At 45.5% G+C, this 15,673-nt stretch overlaps 4 protein-coding genes across 4 annotated transcripts; 2 read left to right on the top strand and 2 right to left on the bottom strand.

The window, feature by feature from the left end:
- Positions 1 to 4,315: 4,315 nt before the first annotated feature.
- LOC128270252 (piggyBac transposable element-derived protein 3-like) lies at positions 4,316 to 7,540 on the bottom strand. Its single transcript, XM_053007653.1, has 2 exons — positions 5,960 to 7,540; positions 4,316 to 4,387 (listed from the first exon to the last, which is right to left on the bottom strand). Exons 1-2 carry the CDS (start codon positions 7,538 to 7,540, stop codon positions 4,316 to 4,318), a joined length of 1,653 nt encoding a protein of 550 aa, XP_052863613.1.
- A 462-nt stretch (positions 7,541 to 8,002) lies between these two features.
- Positions 8,003 to 9,426, top strand: LOC128270251 (uncharacterized). Its single transcript, XM_053007652.1, has 2 exons — positions 8,003 to 8,116; positions 8,191 to 9,426. Exons 1-2 carry the CDS (start codon positions 8,051 to 8,053, stop codon positions 9,424 to 9,426), a joined length of 1,302 nt encoding a protein of 433 aa, XP_052863612.1. The 5' UTR covers positions 8,003 to 8,050.
- Positions 9,427 to 10,195: 769 nt separating this feature from the next.
- On the top strand, positions 10,196 to 11,926 carry LOC128274743 (N-acetylglucosamine-6-phosphate deacetylase). Its single transcript, XM_053013042.1, is given in 4 exon segments — positions 10,196 to 10,442; positions 10,528 to 11,096; positions 11,161 to 11,482; positions 11,550 to 11,926. Coding segments are annotated over 4 exon segments (1,323 nt in total). The 5' UTR covers positions 10,196 to 10,213; the 3' UTR covers positions 11,753 to 11,926.
- LOC128274742 (anaphase-promoting complex subunit 4) lies at positions 11,457 to 14,497 on the bottom strand. Its single transcript, XM_053013041.1, has 4 exons — positions 14,371 to 14,497; positions 14,183 to 14,299; positions 13,976 to 14,121; positions 11,457 to 13,907 (listed from the first exon to the last, which is right to left on the bottom strand). Exons 1-4 carry the CDS (start codon positions 14,495 to 14,497, stop codon positions 11,985 to 11,987), a joined length of 2,313 nt encoding a protein of 770 aa, XP_052869001.1. The 3' UTR covers positions 11,457 to 11,984.
- Between the last annotated feature and the right edge of the window lie 1,176 nt (positions 14,498 to 15,673).

The raw sequence follows: 15,673 nt of genomic DNA, 5'->3' as shown, positions 1-15,673 counted from the left end.
GATTAGTACCATTGAACCGCTTTGGATGTGTTTCTATTTGTCTGCAAAACAAGGTTCTACTCTAATGTCTAAATTGCCAAAAGAAAGTCATCTTGTTCGATTTTAAAATTGTACATTGGACAATTGTAACATGGCGGGGGTAGAATTTTAATATCATGTCACGTGCCGCACTTTACGGATGTTGGCGTTGTTGATGGTTGCCACAGAAACTGGGGAAAACTATGCTTTCTCTTTTTGTAATGGTAAAATTTTGTACTTTTTTATTCAATTTTTCTCTTATCTATGGTTTTGATAGAAACCCAACGAAATGTACGTAATGTACTATTTTTCGCCGCTGCCAGGAACTATTTAATATAATAAAATATGAAAAACTGAGAGTTTTACAATTGGCAGAGTTCAACTGGGCAGCGCTAACGATCTCTAACCAAATTTTCTGTCATGCTAAACTAAGCTCTTGAATCTGCCGCAAGGCAAATACAGCGTAACGCATTAACGCCGCCATCGCCTGGCGGATCTACATAGCGATGATCAGGAGGATTAATTTCATGCTTCACTAAAGTGACGTCATATGACAGATAAATATAATTTGTTAATGACAGACAGCCTTCCCGTTAGGTTGTGTTCGTGCCACCTGCCTGAAGCTGCTCAGTAATAATAGTAATATCGTTTTGTACCATTGCGTTACTGATTCATGCTCTTCATGACCCGGCCAAAAAGGTTCGAAGTGGGTCGATCTACCATTCGGCAGACCATTGGTTAATGTCTTTATCCTGCGCATGCCGCACCGCACCAGAGCTTAAGGAGCGGGACAACTGCTGTTATTTTTAACGACGAAAAGTGCCTTGGTGCACGAAGTAAAACAAGCAAAGAAAAACATTATTCTGTCTTAATATTTGTGCATTTCTCAGTAATATCTCAATCGTGAAGCAGCAGCTCGCCTCTCGGCGGTGGATATACTTTTTATTTCAATGAGCCATCGCAGCTCCGTCAGGTGGTTCACGGTCGCTCTGGATGAGCATTTAAATGACATAAGAAACCGTTTGTCAATCTCATGGCGTATTTTGGCAGTGCAGAAATTTGTTGGACTTTTTTTGTGTCGAGCATACGTTTTGAATGATTTAATCGGAGTTACTAATTAATGGAACAATACGAAACATTTAATAAACGATTAAATACTTTAATAAACCCGATCCTTTTCTATGCGATTATCAACTTTTATTAAAATGGGTTTTTTTTGGGTCGGTACTCAGTTCTTGTCTTTAGATGTGTTTTTTTCTCATAACAATAGCGTCTGGGCATGCTCCTGGTCACTATCGTCCTATTTTTAGTACTTGTATAATTGTGGTTTTATACGCCCACAATCGACGACGAGAGCAACAGGTTCGGTGGTGGCAAAACACCAGCACAATCGACGGAAAACCGAGGAATGGCCAAGAATGAAACGCTGCGTTGCGATGAATGTGGTCACTGAGATTACTACTTAAAATAAAAAGACATTTCGCAAGGATGGACACCGAGCGGCATGAACGATGTTTTGTCAAAATGTGTCAAGCTGTACGAAAATTACTTACGCAGAAGAAGACTAGACGTTAATGTTAAACTTAAGTTTCTAAAGAATGCATCAGTGTTAAAGGTAAAACAGTCCGTTATGCAGAAGTACTGAACCACGTAATGGAGCTTTGAAAAAACAGTATGTTAATAAACTACTCGTAACCTGTATTAGTTAGACGGTAGGTAATAGCTGTTAGATGGCTGTTGTGCTAATTTTCTAGGCGGGTCGTATATGTGATGAGATTGTCAAGATTTAGCTCACTGTTTTCTGTAGAAGAATTTTTAACATTACCATAAAACAGAATATTATACGTCTTAGACTTTTCCAGAGACCAATACTTCGCCTCTGTCCAAAATATCACACGCTGGTCGATAATGAAAGCGATCCTCACTATCCATAGTGTGTGCTTGTAACATGGCTGTTGGCTAGCCGGTTTGGTGTTTGTGGAAAATTTATGAGTTTTGCTTGTGTCTAGGGAGTCGTGCACCAACCCACGTATATGATTTAACACGAACGTTTTCACTTTTTCCTTTTTTCCATTCTTTACTCGTTTGGTAGAGGTCGAGTTTTCATTCTATCTTCGTTCCTTTTACTTTTCTTCTTGACACGATGTCTTATTTTAAAATTTTTATTTTCGCTGTTCTGTTTTTGCTCACTAACCTAGGCTTACGAAGCCGAAAACAGCAAATATTTCTACCGGCATAGCCGGTGTGTGATGTAAAGACATATTTCAAAATGTTTCTGACTGGTAGATACCAGTGATGCTGGTTATCGTGTTAACTTACCGAAGTAAGCAAAGTAATTTTCTTTAGTCACGTCCAGTTTCTTTTTCGCCGCTCAAAATGAGATTATAACGACAAATGGTGATCCCGTAGGGCATACCAAATTGAAAAAAAAAATTTACGCACCTTAAAAACGTCCAAAATTATAGCCGTTTTTTGCATTTGGAAGTGCAAACATAAAAAAAAACCGTAAACTGTGACATCACGACTTCGGTCGGCTTCATCCTTCATTATGAGGTACCAGGCGGCTCCGTTAGCATAGGCATCTTCAACATGGAATCCACACAGTTTTCCGTATTATCTTTTTTCTAAATAAATCGTTTATCAATAAATCAAAACAAGATTGCATTAAGATCTACTCATATGAAATAACTCACATCTAGCGTTGCGTGAACAATTTCAGTGCCTAAACTTTGATCACATTCTATTGAGTTTGAAAATGAGCGCACAGCCAATAAAGGTTGGCAACCGCATTCGTGCGGATGACAGCTCATCAAATACATCGTCTCGTGACCAATCTTTGCAATGACTCGTAAGCTCAAGGTGATCTCTGTTTACTATGAGAAACATTCTTCGTGCATCCTTCTGCTAGGTTACAGGATTGACAGCAAGAAGGTGAGCGTGGTGAAAGATGCAACGAATTCATGCGCCAGACACATACTTTTTGTACTGGGTTTCTCATAAACAAACAATAAAAACATATAAACACATAAAGCAATAAAAAAATTAAAATTTCAGAAGAAAAAAATTATTGAGGATGCGGAATTTTAATACATACGAGTGTACATTTAAGGTAGGTTTTCATTGATTAACAACAAAAACTAAGATCGCAATGTCCAAAATGTTCCATTTTCTCTGGAGGAAACGATTTCTGTGCCATTTTATAGTAGCATTGCTGCACGTCTGAAGACATAACGGAATGGAAAAGCACCGTGCAGCCGTGCAGCCGAGCCCGGTGTTGTTGGCAGTTGGCCTTCGGCCGGGGCCAAGCACAAATCCAAGTGCTTTCGGTTGGAACCTATGGGCCGTCCGAAGCAGGGTTTGCTCGGTTGCTACGTTAAAGGACTCGCATGTATGCTGCTTTTGGTATTTTTTTAATTTCAGCCATCCATACTTGCACACAGTGTCGCGTTAAGTTTATTTTCGAACACCATTCAATCCACTGTTTCGCTTCTGCACAAAGCACCGCCCTCGCCCGAAGCATTCATGGCGCACGCAATGATCACTGGCGTCGCCCATAGGTGTGTATTATTTAATTTTATAAATATAGATCCCGCACGAAACGGCGGTTAGTCACCGTGCAGGAATGGTCCGAGCGCTCCGTCAGCAGTACTCGCCGCGGAAAGCGCGAACTAGTCTGTGTCAGCGGACTGGTGGGTTCGAATTCACGAAGATCGTGTTCGCGGTGGCCGGCGCGGTCAGCGATCGCACATTTTCCTGCTTCTGCCGGGTGGCAGGTTGAGCACGAAATCAAACCCATAAACTACGCACTGCTAGTGTGGTGGGAAGGCCACCAATACGATGCTGAAATTAGTTAGTCCTGTAGAAGTATTGGTGAAATCCCGGTTCTGGTACTAGAGTCGGTGGAGTTCAGGTTATGGAAAACGGCCGGGTATTTAAAAAAATGGAACAAGCGCCTACGTTCCTCTTCGAACGAAATACGTCACGGCGATGGAATGGTATTCACCGAACAGGCGATCGGTGGTGTTGAGATTTCGTTGACCATGAGAATGGAAATGATTTCACAGTGACGAGAGAAATGCACCATACATACAACCTCATTCGAACTGCTGGAGGGCACCCAAAAAATCTACCAATCCAAAGGATTAGTTTCCTGCTCTGTCTCTTTCTTTCTCGCCCAATTGATCTCAGTCCACGTTATGCGCGTGCCCCGTAGGGTCTGCGGTCATGAGTCGGTCTGGTTTAAGCATAAGTTTCTGCCTGTGTAAAATGGAAATGAACGGGGGAAAATGGACGAACATCACAGTGCAAACATGTGTTGTGAGGAGAAACCAATAATCGTGTCGCACACGAGCTCGCGGTAGACCTCACGCTGGTTGAAAAGGAGCGAGAAAGTATGTTGTTCACGCTGCGCAATCTTCAGATACAGATCAGTTGATCGAGATCACCGTGTGTAGGCGTGGATGGCGTAATCTAGGTCTTCAATTTTCACCCTAGCCTCTAGCGGCAGTCGATCGAAAGCGACCGTTTGCTGTGGGGCGCTGGACGTATACAGGCGGCGGTTATCTACAGCTTACGGGGCTAAGATATCATTCAACAAAGCGAGCAGAATTAAAAATACTTCACGTTTCATCGTTTTTTTTAAATGATATGATGTTTAAAAATTATTGACATTCAACGGTAAATAAATTTGTTTGGCTATATTCTGACAAGTAGTTTAGATTATCTTAAGCATCGCAGATTAAATATCTATTGTATTACATTCAATATATTTGAACCATATGTCAGTTAAAGATTACCCATCAGACAATTATTTGGAATATTTTATGGGAGAAGATTGTTCGCAATGGTAGACAGAATTACAAGTAGCATTTGCATGATAATGTAGCTTTTCGCGGTGTTTGCAATATAATGAAACGATAGAGCTATACTTACAACAAGATGCCAATATTTGTTCTTCACAGTTTTCGCCACTGCTGTGCAGGGCTATTAGAAAAAAATAAAGGCACAACATTGGTCTCATGGTCACTGAGTCGGATCCGTCCACCTGCCATCTCTGCTGGGATCTGTATGCGCCATCTTTTTTTTTCTGCGTCCTAATGCGCCAAGATTTCATTGAATTCAACAAATTTGCTGAAATATTAATGCGATCTAATTTTACAACGTGCCTGTGTGGTTGGCAGCAAACGTTCAGTCGTTTGGATTCGAAACGACTTGACGGCCATAAATTCTTTGTATGTTTGCTTCGACCATGCCCCTGCTCGTCGTGTAGCAACCCTACGGCCATTCTTCTGTGCAGCTACCGGAGGGTACTTTTTCGCGCCCAGCAAAATCACTGCATTTGCTGGTGTAAGTGCTTGTTTCTCATTCAATCGAGTCGACTGATCGTGAGACTGTTTGGAAGCACTCTCAAAGTATACTATTTTTTCACTAATCTGCAGGTGCGGTTCGTTTAGTAGGTGCTGTAAACACTGAAGATTTGATTGATCTTCCATGCGGGGAAGATTGGTCGTGCGTGTTCGATGATGATCCGGTATTAGATGGACCTCCTTGATCGTCGAGAAACTCACATAAAGTGGCCGAAAGGAATGGCCCACTTTAAGCTAAGGCGACTTAAGACGATTATAGTATTTGACGTAATAAGATGACACCTGTTGGAGATATTGCTAATGGGTTGAAAATTTTATTGGAATGTTACTAAAGGACAAAAGCCACACCGGCAATACAGTTTAGTCTTACAAACAAATGAATAAAACTAAATTACTTCCTCGGATTATGAAGTTTCATCGGCCGTGATGCAACACGTGTGGCACAAGTAGGCACAATGCGCGTTGCAAGTAAACTTGCCGCAGGAGTCGCATGATAAGCGAGTGCTTTTGTTTCGACTCCGTCCGCAAAGAAAGCATCGTCCGCGGGATCCTCGACGATTTTTCGGCACCGGAACATCTTCGTATTCCTCAGGGGCCACTCCGAGGAACATGCCGAGCCGCGTTTTTAGCGTTCGGGGTAGCGCTTTACTATCCAATCGACGCCTTGCATGGGGGCGTATCATCTCCAATGCCATGTCGACCAGAAAATCTCTACGGTTTACGTTGCTTTCTGGGAGATTTAACCGGTAAATACACCATGCATTGATGGAGCTCAAGTTCATGAGATTGAAGAAAATCATCAGCGGCCAGCGACGGGTACTGCGGCTAGTGTCGTACATCGAGCACATTTGTTGTATGGTTTTTACCACATTTTTGTACTGGTTGTACTGCGTTACCAGTTTTGGTTCAGGTGCAACTGAACTATCAGTCTCTTCTTCCACTTTGTCGGTCTGCTCATCGTCTTCTCCTGTATCGTGCGATGACATAAGAATGCACAAGCCACGGCGCTTGGAAACGTGCGAAATGAGCTTTACCGATTCGTGGTATGCGACCAGTGTGCTACTGTCCTCGTGCCTTTTGGCAACTTTAAATGCTTTGGGGATACTCGGACAACTCTTATTCACTTCGCCTATGGTCATCGTGCGTTTTTCGTGCAGTTTTTTGATCACTTCCAATGTAGCAAAATTGGCACCTAACGTAACGATCTTGTTTTTGCCCTGTACTGATTCCGTCATTCGTAGGGCAACGTCTTCCGGCGCATTGCTCAAGTTGTAGGGCTCATGATTGTTCGGTAAAAAGATCTCCATATTGCATGTGTACGGAATGGTACAATCAACCAATAGGTGGAACTTAAAACCTGACCGATTCTGTGGAATCGGGAAGTTAACACGAAAGTCGCAGACTCCTTTGAAGAACGTTATTTGCTCATCCAATGCTAGGTGGCGGGTCGGTCGGTAATACTTGTGAAAATTGTTCACAATTCGCTCGTAAATGGCTCTTATCGGCGCTAGTTTGTCCGCTTCCAGGTCGTCAGCAGCAGTTACTGGATCGTCGAAGCGTAAACTTCTGAGCACAAAATGAAACCGATGTACGGTCATAGTGAGGTAAACAGCCTCCATGCCCGTTCCCTTTTTGCTGTCGAACAAATAGTTTATATTTTGTCTACCGGACCCAATGGTGCCAGCAATGAACAGAATCCCGAGAACTGCCAAAATTTCTGCTTCATCGGTTGGGTTAGCGTCACGATCTCGAGTATAGTTGCTTTGCTCTTCCTTAATCTTCTCATTCGTGTACTCTGTTATGGTGGCGATCACGTCAGGATCGAGAAACAGGAACAAACATTCGGAAGGTGTTTTCGCCAACTTGGCTAACCCCAATGGGCCGGAACGAGATTGGGCAATCTTGCGACCACCCCCGGACGAGCTATTATCCACGTTCGACGGGCGTTCGTTGGACCAAATGGGACTCTCGAAGTTAAGCTCATGTGGCACATCTTCTATCACAATCGATTCGTACTGAACAAGGCCTTGCTCGTCGCTGAAATCGACATACTCTTCAATGTAGTCCACCTCTTCAGCTTTAATATCCTCATCGTCCAACAGATATTCCGCTTCCTCTTCTACCCACAGATTAATGTTTTTTAGTTCACCGCTCATTGTCGCAGGATACCTGAAATTGGAAAATGTGTTAACTTTTTACACTGAAACATAAAATAAACCAGTAAACAACGCGGTTGATTCAAATTTTTGTATTAATCGCTACAAATGATCAACAATCCAAACCACAGTTAGAGCGTTCTTTAGTCGCTTGTATGACGATTGTCATCCACATTTGCGAAAGAACTTTACAACATGAAGAGCAAGGTATAGGTATACGAAAGGAAGTTGCGAACGTGAGTAGCACAAACAACTAGAAAATACGGTACTTACCCTACAGAAAGTGCCACTTAATTGTTAAACAAACTACGTTTGTGTACGTTTTGTTACTTTTCCAGGTGCACTTTTGTCGATCGCGCGACGATGCGATTACAAATGACAGCCTCTGTCATGGCGATGGTGTAATGTGCAAGCTACACCACAGCCGGCCAGCAGCTGTCACCCGATACGCCGAGGGAATGTTATTGTTTTTACTGTAACTTTTTGGAAGCACATGCAGCAGCCGGCACAATGAAGGAAACCGTTTTATCGAATAACGAGAAGAGTTTTGTACAGCGCGCAATTTTGGAATCCATCGTAAGGACATTCTAGCGTTTAAATATGTGCTGTCAGCTTTAATTTCATCGCATAATGAACTTGTCTACTTGTAGCGTGTTGATGGACGAAAGCTGGACGAATTCAGACGGCTACGTATCAGTTTCGGCAGCGAATGGGGACTGGTGCATGTTGTTCTCGGAGAAACCCGTGCCCTGGCACGTGTAACATGTGAAGTGGTGCAACCAAAAGCAACACGCCCAAATGAGGGAACATTATTCATAAATGTTGAGCTTGGACCGATGGCTGCGCCACATTTTGACGGAGGTCGCCAGTCGGATGAAAGTGTGCATCTGAACCGAATTCTGGAAAGAGCGCTTAAAGATTCCGCGTGTGTCGATCTTGAGTCACTGTGCTTGGTGGCCGAGGAAAAAGTATGGAATCTGCGCATTGACGTGAATGTATTGAATCACGAGGGCAACGTTATCGATTGCTGTTCGATTGCGGCCCTCACTGCCCTCGCACACTTCAAACGCCCCGACATTACTGTGGACGGTGAAAATGTGATTCTACACACCTTGGAGGAAAAGGAACCGATTAAAGTGACTTTGTTCCACTATCCGATCTGCGTGAGCTATGCAATCTTCAACAAGGGTACGATTGCCATCGCTGACCCAAGCTATCTGGAGGAAAGGGTTGCCGAAGCCAAGATGGTTTTTGGTATCAACTCGTATGGCGAACTGTGCGGATTGCACTTGGGTGGCATTACTCTCACCAGTGCGGATTTACTTTTGCGAACATCCGTCAAAGCCAGTAAGCGGGCCCGGGTTTTGGTAGAAAAAATCAAAGCAGCAATCCTGAAAGATGCAGAAGACCGCGATAAAGGTGTGATGGTCGGTTTCCCCGAAGGTATAGAGCGGAACGAAGTAACGGTGCACGCGGAGGATCGTCTGCAGGTGCGGCTAAAAAATTTTAAGCTGGATGGTTCCAAAGCTGACACCGAAGAAGATATCATCGAAGACTCCGATATAAACGAAATCACTTCTAACGTAGATTACGTTCAATCAGAATCTGCTGGAACCAATGAACCAATGGACCAAGAACCGGCAGTGATTGTGAAGTGTGGCGATAATGGGGCTGTTTTGGTTCCGAAGTCAGACACCAACCATTGGCTTACAGAAGAAGAACTAAGGGGAGAAGAAGAAGCTAGAGGAAGCAAGCGACCGAAATCTTCAGCGAAAGTGGCTAAAAAAACGCGGTTACAAGGAAAACCGGCTACTACCGGCCAAACTTCAGTTGTCGCCGATTGTAGCGATGAAGAAACCGTCACCCTAACATCCACTGACTTGTAAGGCAATAAAGATATTCTAGTTTTACGTTTACATTTGAAGAAATTGCTTGCTTTTCCTGAAATGAAGGCAATTCAACAACAGTTTTATCGCTTTCCATTGCATCTAGCAGAGTCAGTACGCAGTCTGTCCCTTGACGGTCTGACGTATGTTGATTCAAAGAGTCGTTGTGTTGGTGCGAACGTTGCTTCAAAACAAAGCAAACCGCGAAACGATCTGTGAAGCTAATCTGTGTGATAAGCCAGGGAAATCGGCTTTTGTTCAACCACGGTTTAGTCAACGATCGCCCAAGATGGTTCATAACTGTGTAGTTTTCCTATAAATGTTTAACCACATTAAATGGTTGCGGTTTTGTAGTTGATCGATCCTGGCGGTGACTCACATTCATTATCAGCAAATGCCACCGATGACTGCGGCAAAATTTCGATCCAGTTCGGCCCTGCACAAGGAAGTGGGAGAAGAACGCAGAGGTACCATTTACCATACGCGGAATTGCAGCTACCATTCCGATCCGATCATTCTTCGCGCTTCGTGATGCGTTCAAAAGGAGTATAGAATCGATGCGAAAATGGTTATCGCTCTCAGTTACGGTGCACCATTTGGCGTCGAAGGACTATTGGTTAATGCTGCCCGTTACGTTGTGAAGGCCGTTGTTGTCTGACCAGTCTGTAACCGTTCCACGGTGTATTTGTAGTTTACACGGGTCTTTTCCAAAATTCTATTTTCTCAACTAGCTCCAAGCTCAACTCTCAAACGGTGACTCTAGCTAAAAAGACCCACTTGTGCAATTATGGCGTCGCTTAGTATTTCGTTGACGGAGCAGGATAAGACACTGACCCAGTTTCGCAACTGCCGCGTACTACGCAGTCACCGACTGGTAACGGATGATCTTTGGGTGCGTAATGGCAAAATTGTCGATCCCGAGAAGGTGTTTTTCGACGAGAAAAGGGCCGCTCACGTGAAGATCGATTGTCACGGTTCTATCATCGCACCCGGATTCATCGACCTGCAGATCAACGGTAATTCCATCGATCCGGTTTGCCTTTTAGTCCCGTGTTTAAAATGTTCCGATCATGTTTCGTATCCTTTCCATGGGCATGCAAGGTGGGTATGGTGTCGATTTCTCTTTCGACGTTGACACCGTTGAACTAGGAGTGGCAAAGGTGGCCAAGGGTTTGCTGGCGCATGGTGTTACCTCTTTCTGTCCAACGCTCGTCACTTCGCCACCCGAAACATACCACGCCGTTCTACCCAGGATCAATAGACAGCCTGGTGGGCGAAACGGAGCGACGGTGTTGGGCTGCCATGTCGAGGGTCCGTTCATTAACAAGAACAAAAAAGGAGCTCATCCACCGGAATGTATCCGGGAGTTTAGTGAGGTAAGGAAACGATCCGCTTGACGGACGCGTCTCACTCAAACTCATCAATACTGATGTTCGCGTTTTTATTTCAAGGGCATGAAGACCGTGCGTGATGTTTACGGTTCGTTGGAAAACATACAAATCGTAACGCTTGCCCCCGAGAAGGCAGGCGCCTCGGAAGTAATACAGGAACTCAGTCGCAGCGGTGTTACGGTTTCGGTAGGACACTCAATGGCCAATCTGAACGATGGCGAAAATGCGGTTCACCATGGTGCAAGGCTTGTGACGCATCTTTTCAATGCTATGCTTCCGGTAAATACCGTAAAACTGTTCTGCCGATGGTGTCCTATTCTTGACTGACACTTTCTTTTCGCAGTTCCATCATCGCGACCCCGGTCTGGTAGGACTGCTGACGACAGACAACATTTCAGAGGACGTTCTCGTATATTTCGGCATAATTTCTGACGGTGTTCACACACATCCCGCGGCCTTACGGATTGCGTATAAAACACACCCGGCTGGGTTAATATTGGTAACGGATGCCATCTCGGCGATGGGTCTTTCGGAGGGACGACATCGTATAGGGCAGATGGAGATCGAGATCCGCACTGGCCGGGCGTACGTTGCCGGAACGGATACCCTCTGCGGTAGTATCGCTCCGATGGATGAATGCATTCGATTTTTCAAAAAAGCTTCCAGTATGTGTCTCACATTACGCTGCCCTTTTATTTTTCCTCTTAACCATTTTTTCTTGTCTGCTCGCAGGCTGTTCGATTGAGTACGCACTTGAAGCAGCCTCGCTGCATCCTGCGCGATGTTTGGGAATCGAGAAAACGAAGGGAACCCTGGAGTATGGAGCGGATGCCGACTTTGTGCTGCTCGACGATGGGTTGAACGTGCAATCGACGTGGATTGCCGGCGAGTGTGTTTACCGTCGGAACGGAAAACTGATCTCGAACGGCATTTGACAGCGAAGGTCACTCGCTTACAGACCTTCGTGTAGTGGATAACCGGTTGGAACAATTTCATGTATAACTCTATCGCCATGATAGATTTAAACTATTTTTACTGATGAAATTCCGCTCGTACATTATACAAAAGATGGTACACAGCGATGAATAAATTTTAAAGGAATGATGAAGCCTGAATTCGTGCGTAACTTAGACATTCCTAGGAGTCGATTGGTTTTACGCGTAAGGATTAAGCTGGTATCGACTCTTGACTATTCTCTAAACTGCTGTTAATCTGCGACGAAGTGTCTAGTAGATCGTCTTCCTCCTCCTGTCCATCCATGTCGTAAATGCGCACGTTGCGCAGCGATTCTGCCAGCACAGCTGCCATATTACGCTTGCCAGAGACGGCAATGCGGAACCCATCGGTACCCTCCAGCATCTTCAGAGCGCTCTCATCAATCAGAGTATACATATTCAGCACGCGACAACCGGCAGCGTCCTCCGCCAGTGTGTGTAGAAATTCGTGGGTCTCAACTGTGCGCAAAAATTGGCGAACCGTGTGTAAATTGAGTTGCAAAAAATACGATCCACTGGCCGTACCCCGCTCTTCCGCACCATCCGCCTGCGTACGAAGCAATAGCGAGAGAGTGTCCTCGTTGTAGAATTGTGCGTGTCGGAAGGTGATTCTGCCGATCGTATCGAACCGCTGATCAAAGTACGGTTTCTCTTCAAAACGTAATCGGACAATTTTAAGCCCTCCATCAGCGTGGTATTCTCCGAACAGCAGAGTTTGACTTGACTGTACGATAGCAATCAGCGTAATGTCGTCTCGCGTGTGGTTGGTGAAGCTGAACGAACGGATCGCATCATTTGGCACCGTGTGTATGGTGAGCAGATTTTTTTGTCTAAAATCGTTTGCAATTACGCTACCCGGTTGGTCAAATAATTGTCCGAGCCTGACTTTAAGCCGTTTGTGTTCCTGCAGTAAGGATAATTCTTCTCGATGCGTAAACACAACCGGACAGTCCCGGAAGCATTCGTTTTGCTCCAGCAGCCGCTTCCATTGGTTAGGTTCTTCTTGCAGCGTCGGGTGTTCCAGTGGCATATCCTCTAGGTACTGACCGACACGTTCGAGATTGAATTTCCTTCTAGCATTAATCGACCTACGACTTTCGTTCGTGGCACTCGGCTCGTGGCACAGGGGGCCATCAAAATTGCTCAAAAAGTCCGCCAAGTAGTTTATCTCCTGCTGTGTGATCGTTGGTTGGTTCTCCTGCAACGATTCATCCATCAGCCGAACAATCACGACATTTAGCCAGCGGAAGAAGATTTTGAAGTCCCGCTTTGAGGTGTCGATCGTTTGTTGCAGCTCATAGGCTTTAATCTGAAAGGCACCACAATCACGCAGTGCTTCGGTGGCGCTGCTACTCATTAGTGGTCCGTAGTAGTACCGATTGCGCAGCATACCCTCGAGCACCGTGAGATGATAAAACACCGCGTATGCGGCGCTGTACAGTGGCTTCACCACCAGTTTCTGGATCATCACGTAGCTCAGCTCGATGCTGTACCCGAGCTTGCGTAGGCCTTTTTCGGTGAGATCGCGAAGCAAAAATTTCTCCAACGCCGGCGATGTAATGCCGAACATTAGCAGTTCAAGGAAGTCGGCCGAAAGACAACCTTCGGGTTGATCTTTCGCATAATGCGTCAGCTTGTTGTCCATCTCCAGCAGCACCGTTTCCCAGGCCTCGATAATACACTCGATCGTTTCGTTCATATACGTCATCGTATTAAGAATTTGGGCGTGTTTGATGGCGAGGTTCAGCAAAGAACCCGAGTACTTGTGCAGGACGTTGTTCTCCAGGACAATAACCTTCAGTGTGACATCCAGCTCGAGGGCCACAATTAGTTGCTTGAAATTGGCGCTCAATTTGGCATCGCGAATTCGTGCTTTCTCCTTCAGCGCCAGTCCGGCCGTTACAAACACGTCGACACGGCCCGCTGGTAGCATACCCAGCGCCGATAGGTATAGGTAGCCGGATGTAGTAGCTACGAGCAGCATCTGAAGAATGTGTTTGGCGCAGAAATCCATCCGGGTGTGGTTGGTTGGTTTGGCGGAAGAGGAAAGACTGCTCAGGGCAGGCAGCTCTGGTAGATATTTTAGGTGGTTGTTCTAAAACAGGTTAAAAGTGCAGATCAAGTTAGAACGAAAGCAGACACTGCCAAACCAGGAGAACTTACGAGCATGCTGCGGCTGTCGTTGCAGGGAGCCAAACCTTCCCGGTTCTCGGTCCAGTTCATAAAGCTGATATCGCAATTTACGGAAAAACTGTGGACTTCCTCTTTGTTTTCAATGTTTATCAACACAATTGCCCCGTTGCTGTAGCCTTAAAAAAGGATATTTCCCAATAAGTGAAACAGGTAGCAGTTGAAGCAAACATTGCATACCTATCGCAATCATCTTCTCCAACGGTCTCCAGGCAATGCCGCGAACTTTTAAGCCCTCTTCGGGAGGTGAAAGTTGCCACACTTTCTGCCACTTTAACCGTTGCAGGATAACATCACCTAAAGCAAACGGAACCAACGTGTTAAAGCACACTCAGTATGGCTCACTGGTACAATCTCAACCCACTGACCTTTCTCCGTGCCAATTGCTAGTAAATCCATCTCTTCGCTCCACTGCAGGACATCAACTTTGCAGCCGATGTTTTTGTTGCTGGTTTGCTTCATCATATTGCGGTTCGTTGAATATTGGCCGGCCATGGTGTCGATCGGGTGCCGGAACCTTTAAAAGACGTAAACAAAACAACATAGTTGGCATTGACCGTTTTGCGCCCAGAGCGGGTTCGGGCGAACACAGATGCAACTGTGTTGGTGCACACAGCAATCTTATCGTTTGCGGGTTTTGACAGGTGGTCAACAAAGTACGTTCGTTGCTGCGTGCGGTGTTTGTTTTCTTAGTAAGCAGTATTCTGGGCTTTTCCAAACAGCAATAGCGGATGAGAAAAGGGCTCATTTGCCGTGTAGTTCCCACAGTGCCACTCGATCCTTCGGTACGATCCTCGAAACCATCAAATTTATTTCTCGTGTACGCACATGGCGAGACGGTGCTGTTGGAAAAGACTATAGCAAAATTGCCCATTTTTCTATCAGAATAACTACACACACCATCGCACCGAGTCGCTCTTGCTTGCTTGCGCCCGGAGCGCACACAGTGTACGAGACACGGTCGACAGTCGAGCAGACGACGACAGGGTTTGCACAGGCTCAGATTTTGCTGTCGGGATTTTTCACCAAATGCAGGATGAAGGTAATTGCGTGGACGCTGATTAAATCACCCTTAAAAACCCTGCCCTTGGTAGTGTAGTTGCATTGCGTTCAGTTCCGCGGTTCCCGTTGTGCAATTGGCGTGACTGGCGCGGCAGCAAATCAAAGCTGGCGTTGCGGTGCGGTGCGCGTTTGCGGTGTGAAAAATTGAGTCGCAGAAGGAGAAAAAAAGATCCGCAGTTTCTTCGCGCAGTGTGCCTATCGTTCGCGTGTGTGTGCGGAAGGTGCTTAGTGGCGGCGGTACCCGTACGTTGGTGTGCTATCGATCCGTAGCGTTTCATGCCAGGACTTTTCAGAAAAGCAAAACTCGCCAGCTTCGATGATACCGGAAAAGGGTTGGGACATTCGAGGCTGGGTCCTAATCAGACGGGCTCCAATTGGTTGGTGGGCCATCTTTTAAAGCGAAAGCAAAAGGCGGTTTGAAGCCCTCGTAAGCGGTGCTTAAACTGTGGTCATTTTCGGCATTGGTTACGGCATAGCTTATCGGAGTGCTAAGACCGCGAACTATGCGAATGAACTCGACGTCCATCCCGCGTTTCTCGCAGGGATGCTGCGATGTGTCGTGCGCTTGTGTGTCTCCTTGAGCGGCCGTGTCTCTGTGTGCGTACATCA

This window comes from Anopheles cruzii, chromosome 3 (genome assembly GCF_943734635.1).
Source record: "Anopheles cruzii chromosome 3, idAnoCruzAS_RS32_06, whole genome shotgun sequence".
NCBI lineage: Eukaryota > Metazoa > Arthropoda > Insecta > Diptera > Culicidae > Anopheles > Anopheles cruzii.
Note: the sequence above shows the minus strand (reverse complement) of the source record. Positions and strands in the feature narration are given on the sequence as shown.

Excerpts from the sequence above, each read along its gene's own strand:
- LOC128274742 (XM_053013041.1), bottom strand. The coding sequence starts at position 14,497 with ATGGCCGGCCAATATTCAACGAACCGCAATATGATGAAGCAAACCAGC. Across the intron at positions 14,300-14,370 it reads AGCAATTGGCACGGAGAAAG|GTGATGTTATCCTGCAACGG; the intron begins GTCAGTGGGTTG and ends CGTTTGCTTTAG. Across the intron at positions 14,122-14,182 it reads GGAGAAGATGATTGCGATAG|GCTACAGCAACGGGGCAATT; the intron begins GTATGCAATGTT and ends TCCTTTTTTAAG.
- LOC128270252 (XM_053007653.1), bottom strand. The coding sequence starts at position 7,540 with ATGAGCGGTGAACTAAAAAACATTAATCTGTGGGTAGAAGAGGAAGCG. Across the intron at positions 4,388-5,959 it reads CCCCTGAGGAATACGAAGAT|CGTGAGGTCTACCGCGAGCT; the intron begins GTTCCGGTGCCG and ends CTTTTCAACCAG.
- LOC128270251 (XM_053007652.1), top strand. The coding sequence starts at position 8,051 with ATGAAGGAAACCGTTTTATCGAATAACGAGAAGAGTTTTGTACAGCGC. Across the intron at positions 8,117-8,190 it reads GCGCAATTTTGGAATCCATC|CGTGTTGATGGACGAAAGCT; the intron begins GTAAGGACATTC and ends GTCTACTTGTAG.